Below are 8,588 nucleotides of genomic sequence, written 5' to 3'. Positions count from 1 at the left end.
TACAGTACTCTGACACCCGAGTGCTAACACCCCAATTGACTTGAGCGTTAGAGTGCCTTCTGCAGGTACCATCCCCACCTGTGGAGTCAGACGATCGAGAGGAGGAACGCGTAGCAAAGTTTGGAGCATCTGCGACTGACCGAAGGTGGAGGCAGGAACAATCGTTCTCTAGGTCCCAAACCCGTTCGAAAACAAAAATCATTTTAAAATGGAAGGGGAAACAATTTTAATTTGAAAGAACAATAAAAAGAAAATCAAATTTAAATTAAGAGATTAAAACTATATTTAAACATGAAAAAATGAATAATAGGTAACATGATAATTATGTAGAATCAAAATTAGTTTTTGGTATTACTTACCAATTCAAACATAGGTAATCCAAAGAAGTAGAATTCTTACCAATAGGATAGTTAGGGGTGACAAAGTGGGGCGGGCCGTGCGGGCCGGCCCGCGGCCCGCTGCAAAAAACGCGGGGCGGGTTGCTTATTTCAACCCGCTGGCCCGCTTAGGCCCGCCCCGCATAACCCGCAGCCCGCGCGGGCCAAGTGCGGGGCGGGTTGGCCCGCATAACCCGCATAACTTTAAAATGTATAATTTTTTTTCTACACCCCTATATTTTCTTCATGTAGTCTCATATTTTACATTCCGAAATTTTTAATAACATGTTATTACGCATGTTTCATGAAATTAATATTATGAAACCATTTACCTAATATATCTAAATAAAAAAAATTCAAAATTTGTATTTAAAAAATTATTTTTTTAATTAATATTTCTTATGCGGGCTGACCTGCAGGCCCGCGGGCCAACCCTTATGCGGGGCGGGTTAGAAAAATCAGCCCGCAAATTTTATGCGGGGCGGGCCAACCCGACCCGCTTTTTGCGAGCCAAGTGCGGGTCGGACCTATGCGGGGCGGGCCAGCCCGCATTGCCACCCCTAAGGATAGTACAGCCACCCAGCTATTCATACAAAAAGAAACAGAGTATCAAGCACAACGCAACAAGCAAGACTATTTACATATTACATAATTTCACAAAAGTTATGTTCATAATCTATCTAAATGCTTTTATTTCTTTTTGAAACCAAAAAATGTTATATATACATGAGTTCATGCATATGATAAATTAACTTTTATTAAAAATATTTAATTAATGAAGTGATGTTTTATCGATAATATGGAACTGAAATCTAAGATGTTAAAATATAGTTTTTTTTAATATATAAAAGACGGTTTTAGTGATAATCAGTAAATATCTCTTATTTATATATGGAGTTACTTGAATAAATATTGGTATTTATTAAAGAAGATAATGGAGATAAATACAATTTACCTTTAGTCAGTGATTAATGAAAGAAAAAATATCAATTTCTTTTAACATAAAAAAAATAATTAGAAAGATTTACAAATTATAGAGTGGACAAATATTATTGTTTTAAATTGTGAAGTTTTGAATCAAAAGAATGAGATCACTATGACTATAGCAATAAATACAATAAGCATTGGCATGTGAAAAAGAATTTAGTAAATCTTTAAATCTTGCTAAAGATCGCAAGTTTACAATAACTATGCAAAACACTTAACCTTAATCACGAAGAAATAGTTATCAAAACGTTATTATATCAGGGGATACCAAAATCAATTACATAAACGTAAATTCAAAACTTAGAGAATTAAAAATTTAGTAATTATGATAATTAATAATAAAGAACAGCCTCCAAAACATCAAGGAAAAATTATAATAAAATATATAAAAAAGTTGAATACAAGAGAATCCTTTATTGATTATTAAATATTATATCATTACTATTTTTATTATTATAATAGATAATTACAGAAATTGTTTAATAATTTTTACTTTATTTATCATCCTTGGGGGGATTATACGGGAGGAGATACGGCTGGTAATCAGAATGAGTGAAATTGGATGGAGAGAAGAAATAGCGAGGAAGAGAAGAGCAGTTTGTTTGTTGAAGTCCAGGATCCACCACTCGGATTGTGAAATTATTGTAGTTGATGGCCTGCACATGAAATGTTCCCGAGTACAAAGAGAAGAGCGCTATATTGTTTTCACAAGATAGCTCATAGCTGCTGAGACCACACCCTTTTGGGTCTTCTTTCAATCGGAATGGATGAGATATGTTACTGATTTTTCCACAGGAAGAAGGGGGGCAAGCATTTTCTCCATGAATTAGGTGGAGCAGAAACAGCAAGACTATCAAAGCTCTCTCTCTCCACATGCTCACGCCCAAACTTTTTTCTGTTTAAACTTTTACTGCCAAAAGAATTAAAGCGGATATTTATTGGCAAATTTCACAGACATACGAACAGTGTATAAACCAGTAAAAGAAAATTTATATATTTACAGTAAAAGTATATTTTATATAATTATAATTTTAAACTTTTAAAAAGTCATTAATATTTTTATTCAAAAATTTATCATTTTTATTATTTTAAAATTTGATATATTTTCTTTATTTAGTCAAGTCATTTTTTTAAAGCTAGTTGATTAATTAGATTTAAGTTTTCTTTGTTTTTAGAATTTTTTATTTCTCAATTTTAAGGGTTACATCTATTTTTTTACAACTTTTATTCTGTGTAATAAAATATTAGTTATGTGTAATAAATTATGTAATAAAATATTAGTTATTTCATTGTTGAATTGTGAACTATACCAAATAAAGAAATAACTCGATAAAAAAAAATAGCATAATGATTATAATAAATATTTGATACCTCAAAGTTCAACCAACCCTTTAAATGAGTTTTTCATTTTGTACTTAAACAACAAAGTATAAAACATAGTTTATCAGTATAAGTTCTTTCATTCACAAACATTTTTTGTTATGTGTTTTGTCTCATCGAAGAGATGCAGCTATGCTTGCTTCATCTGATCAAACAACACAAACACTTTGATTGTACACTTTGTGATGCAATTCTTCTTGAGTATTGGATGTAATTGATAGAAGGCAACGAAAGACTTGTAGATTTGTGGAAGAAACATCGAATAACTATGCAAGTTTATGGGTTTAGGTGTGAGTTTACAAGGTGAAAGGACCAAGGAAGAGGTTGGACCAACTTCCTTGAGTTTCTAATAATGCAAGAAACATTATAGAGAGAGACTTTGATAGAATGCACTGAGAATTCTAGAAACAAAATTTCATATATCAATCAATTCTGAAAATTACAAGAGAGGAGTCTCTTATTTATAACCTAAGGAGACTCCTAAAGAGACTACTGAGTTCTCAAAATACTTTTCATTCCTAGCTTGTCATGTTACAATCCTAAACATAAGGAACTCTCCACTCTTGTGTTGACACATGACAAGGAGTGATTGAAGATGCCTAGTCTTTTTTGGAGAGAAAGATATTCTTATTCTATAATTGGCTTAGAAATACAAAGCCAGAAAATATTATTATATTATTTACAAATTTATACAAGACTAAGACATATATTACTTCTTGTATTCTTCCAAAATGATCCTTTGCTCTTAGTTGAAAGAAAAAGTGGCTTTAGCTAGGGTGGTCCTCCATTATTTCGTCTTATAAGTTTTTATTTGAACAAATAAAGGTTATATGAAGCCTAAGCACTCATAGTACATATTGAAGACTTATAAAGGCTTATTTTGTGTGCAAATAATGTTTGTTTCTTCATTTCTCTCAAGTGTATCTTGCTCAAAATCTCTTAAGAAACATGCATAAAGCTACTTCACGCAAAAAAAATTTCTGAAAAGATGAAATGAAAGTCCTGTGAATAGCAAGTTATCTTAGGTCATATACGTAACACAATCTGCCTACACTTGATAAGTCATATAGTGCGTAAGAGAATTTGCGTAAAGAAGACACATGTTTTTAACGTTTCATGAAAAGCATTCAGTGCGTAAGACTAAGAAAATTAAGGATTCAAATTCTTAGAACAACTTCCAAAAATATTTGTAATGATGCTCTTTTCTTCTCAACTTGTATAAAGAATATATATATATATATATATATATATATATTGTGAAGAAGATAAATATATTTGTAATTACTCTTTTCTTGGTTTAATATGCTCTAAACGATTGACGAGTGTTGATATGTCAAAGTGGGAATATAACATTCATAATAAAGACATATTATTTTATATAAAATAAAATTTTTTTTAAGAAAAATTAAACAACAACGACGAAAGTACTTTACTATACCGACATTGACACAGATAGACGAATGCTTAGGAAACGAATGAGATTAGATACCTTAATAATTTTATCCGTAAACGATGAATACTAAACGTTGTGTATATGAACCAGTGGAATGTTGTAGCTATGCGTTAAGTATTCTGCGAAGAGAATACGTTTGCAAAAATTAAATTCAAAGGAATTAACAGAGAAAAACTTAAACTAAACTAAAAGGAAAGTTGATAAAGAGAGACACCAAAATGTACTTCATTATAAACATGGGTGTCACAAATTTCAAAAATATCCTATTCAAAGACCTTTATTCAACAAATATGTTTTACGCTACTAATTACACGTGGCACATAAAATAATGTTATTAATGTCCCACTTATCTTACAAGCAAAAAATACAAGTCCATTAAGTAATTTTGTCAAAAGAAAAACATTTTCTTCTATTCTTTTATGATTTTCCTCATACTCATAGCTCTTTACCCACTCCTTTTCGATGTATCGAGTTTCTTGACTATTTTTTTTCTTTAAATTCGAAATTTTAACAACTACTTTTTATGAATGGACCACAAAGTTTTTTTTTCACATTAATGTCACTTTTAAGTAGTGAAGTTTATTTAATAGTTTCATTTTCAACGATACTTTGACTAAATCATCCCAATTATATTTATTGGAAGATGCGCTTATGTTTAAAGATAAGTATGGTTTACGATGTTGAAATTTGCTTATATTTAAGTTCATTAGTTTTTTTTTTTTAATTGAAAGTAAAGAGAGAGTACTTAGTAGTCTTTATGTGTTTATTGGAACAAACTTTTGTTGTTGTCACATGCACTGCTCATTAGTCTTTGGCTTGACTTTTCTGCATTATTACGCATTGAAGATATAGGACTTTTGTGGCAGTGAATTTCCAAGAATTTGATAAGGTGGTCTTGCATACAAGAGTGACTCTCAGTGCATTATTGTTGTTTGGGGGAGTCAATTCTTGGCACTTAATATGCACCTTCCTTGACATTCATACAACTAAATGTGAGACGTACGAACCAAATTAAGGGACTTCACTTTTCCATTAAAAGAACTATTTTAAAACACAGACTTTGACTAATTTTTATTTTTATTTTTTATGAGAAAGACTTTGACTAATGAGAAATCGTAGGTCTTCTTTTTTATCTTTTCTGTGGTTTCTGCAACTGATTGCAAATGTAAAAAACAAATACAGATTAGAAGTGTTAGCATAAACTAAAAGAGGAAGCTCGGCTAACAGCTGTTTCCCGTAAGAAATCAAAATGGCAAGTGTGTTGCTCTTCCAACATGATTCTGCACTGATGACGCTATTGCTGTTGCTACTGCTAATGCTTCTTCTTATCACAACTGGCAGCAGCGCTCATAACGAGTGCGATGAGGAATTGTCTTGTGGGCCGAACCAACCCCCTATCAGATTTCCCTTCCAACTCATCAAGGAGATGGGCGAGCCATGCGGTTATCCCCGTATTTGTCTTTCTTGCACTGAAAATAATAAGACCATGCTTGCGCTTCCTACTATGAAACTCCTAGTCACTTACATAAACTACCGATATCAGGAAATTGGCTTAACGGACCCCGAAAACTGCTTTTCCAACAAGTTTAACCAAACCATCAATTTTATTCGAACTTACCAATTTGAATCACTACATGATGGACCACACAATAACTTGAGCTTCTTCAACTGCACTTCAGCTGAGCATTCACACCTCAGAAACTACTACGAGGATGGCTCAGATTCACAAGACATGGTCTCCTGTCCGATTTACGTTTCTAATTCTTTTGAAAGTGTCCTCCAATTGGATCTAACATCCTGTACCAAGATGTTCGACCTCACTGCGCCATTCGCATCCATCCACTGGAATGAATTGGTTTTGAGATGGTCCAAACCAAATTGTGCTGAGTGCAAAAGAAAAGGCAAGAGATGTACATGGAAGACCAACAACACCACAGGAGACATCGATTGTTTTGAATGCAAACCGAAGAGAATTCACGTTCCTAAATCTTTTATTTTTGCTTCTACAGGTAATATCAGAGACTCTTACACATTCGCTTTTTAATATAGTTCAACTTCTTATTCCTACAATTTAGGATGTCAACAATTGAATGGCATAAAAACTGAAACAAGCAATGTTTAAGTGTAAAGACTGAAACAAGTACATAAATCTTTCTTTTTTTAATGAAGTCTCCAACCGCTATTCTAGGTTCGATCCTTTTGGGGCTGCTGGTCATTGCTGTCTTCAAGAGCATCCTTTATTTTAGGAAAAAGCAAGAAGACCAAGCAAGAGTGGACAAGTTTTTAGAGGACTACAGGGCAGAAAAGCCTGCAAGATTCACCTACGCTGACCTTAAAAGAATCACCAATGGCTTCAAAGAAAAGCTAGGAGAAGGAGCTCATGGGGCTGTGTTCAGAGGAAAACTTTCGAGTGAGATTCCGGTGGCTGTGAAGATCCTCAACAGTACGGAGGGAGATGGGAATGAGTTCATCAATGAAGTGGGAATTATGGGCAAAATCCATCACATCAACGTGGTGCGTTTGCTTGGCTTCTGTGCAGATGGACTCCATCGTGCTCTTGTCTACAATTTCTTTCCAAATGGTTCCTTACAAAGCTTCATATTTCTACCAGAAGACAAGGACCATTTCCTTGGATGGGAGAAGCTTCAACACGTTGCTCTTGGTATAGCTAAAGGGATTCAGTATCTTCATCAAGGTTGCAATCAGCCCATTATTCACTTTGACATAAATCCTCACAACGTGTTACTTGATGACAACTTCACTCCAAAAATCTCTGATTTTGGCTTAGCCAAATTGTGTTCCAAGAATCCCAGTTTGGTGTCCATGACAGCTGCTAGAGGAACTTTGGGATACATTGCACCTGAAGTCTTCTCCAGAAACTTTGGGAACGTGTCTTACAAGTCCGATATTTACAGTTATGGAATGCTGTTGTTAGAAATGGTTGGTGGGAGAAAGAATGTGGACATGTCTTCTCCACAAAATTTACATGTTCTATACCCGGATTGGATCCATAACCTGGTTGATGGAGATGTACATATCCATGTTGAGGATGAAGGTGATGTTAAGATTGCAAAGAAACTAGCAATTATTGGGCTTTGGTGCATTCAGTGGGAGCCAGTGAACCGTCCATCCATAAAATCTGTGATACACATGCTACAAACTGAAGAGGAAAACCAGCTTGGTGTGCCTCCTAATCCATTTCACTCAACAACTTCCACTACAGCTAAGGGACTCAGTTCCACAAGACGACCTTTGCAGTTGGAAGTGATTCAAGAATGATGGAACAAATCTAATTACAAAATAAAAACTCAAATTTATGAGACAACCAAGAAGCTAGTTATATAAAATAGAAAAAATTAATAAAATTGAAATCCTTTCTATAGCTAGTTTGTTACTTCTCTAGGGGTTGTCGAGGTTTTTCTATTAGTGTTGGTAATTTTAGAGGTTTAACTTATGGGTTTACTGGTAGTTTTACTATTTTTAACACTATTGCTAATGTAATTTTTGCTAAGTTTTACATGATTATGATTGCTATTGAATTTGTACATTTGAAAGTATGTAATTCATTAAGGTTGGAATATCACTCACTACTGTGGCTCAAGCTTTTTATACCAACTTTGAGGTCTCTTGAAAGATTAGAAGTATATAGAGTAAATGGAAGTCTATAAGTGAAATTTTAGATTTTAAAGCTAATTTGGCTATTAATACCAAGTATGATTTTCTTATGGTGAAATTCTTTACTCTTATATTCGATTGTTTTTTTTTTTTTCTAAAAGCTTTCATATTATATATGTATTATGTTACTAAGGGACAACTTTCTTAATGAATAGATAGATTTGACTTTTTGAAATTTTTGTTATTTATATTTTTTTTCATAAATTTAACCTAATTCTCTTATATTTTTTTTTTTAGTTTAACATGTCGTAACATTTTGTTAGAGTATCATATTCATTGTGAATGCATTTTTTTTTATATAAAATAGAATAAAGAAAAGTATACTTGATGAAAATAAACTCAAATTTTTAACCAAGTAAATCTAAAGTAAAGGAACTATAGATAACTAAAAGACATGAACAACCTCAAAATGAAGTTATTTAACAAAGACATAGATAAATGTACTTCATTAGTCATATATCCATTAATATAAATTTTTTTAGAATAATACACAAATATCGATAAATATTTTTTACACGATTAATTACACGGGTCACTTAAAACAATGTTGTTAATAACACTTATCTTACAAGCAAATATACATGTTCATTAAGCAATATTCTAAAAAAATAACCTCTTTTTTATTTTATTTTATGATTTTCATTAAACTCATAGCTTTACCCTCTCCTTCTCCATCTATTTTAACAATGAACAAGTATTTTAACCAATTAAAACAG

At 32.7% G+C, this 8,588-nt stretch overlaps 1 protein-coding gene across 1 annotated transcript; it reads left to right on the top strand.

Moving 5' to 3' along the window:
- Nucleotides 1-5,309: 5,309 nt before the first annotated feature.
- Nucleotides 5,310-7,961, top strand: LOC137813499 (rust resistance kinase Lr10-like). Its single transcript, XM_068615790.1, has 2 exons — nucleotides 5,310-6,206; nucleotides 6,386-7,961. Exons 1-2 carry the CDS (start codon nucleotides 5,447-5,449, stop codon nucleotides 7,474-7,476), a joined length of 1,851 nt encoding a protein of 616 aa, XP_068471891.1. The 5' UTR covers nucleotides 5,310-5,446; the 3' UTR covers nucleotides 7,477-7,961.
- The last annotated feature ends 627 nt before the right edge of the window (nucleotides 7,962-8,588 follow it).

The sequence above is a fragment of the Phaseolus vulgaris genome, chromosome 1, assembly GCF_000499845.2.
Source record: "Phaseolus vulgaris cultivar G19833 chromosome 1, P. vulgaris v2.0, whole genome shotgun sequence".
NCBI classification, from domain to species: domain Eukaryota; kingdom Viridiplantae; phylum Streptophyta; class Magnoliopsida; order Fabales; family Fabaceae; genus Phaseolus; species Phaseolus vulgaris.
This window is presented reverse-complemented; position numbering and strand designations above follow the sequence as displayed.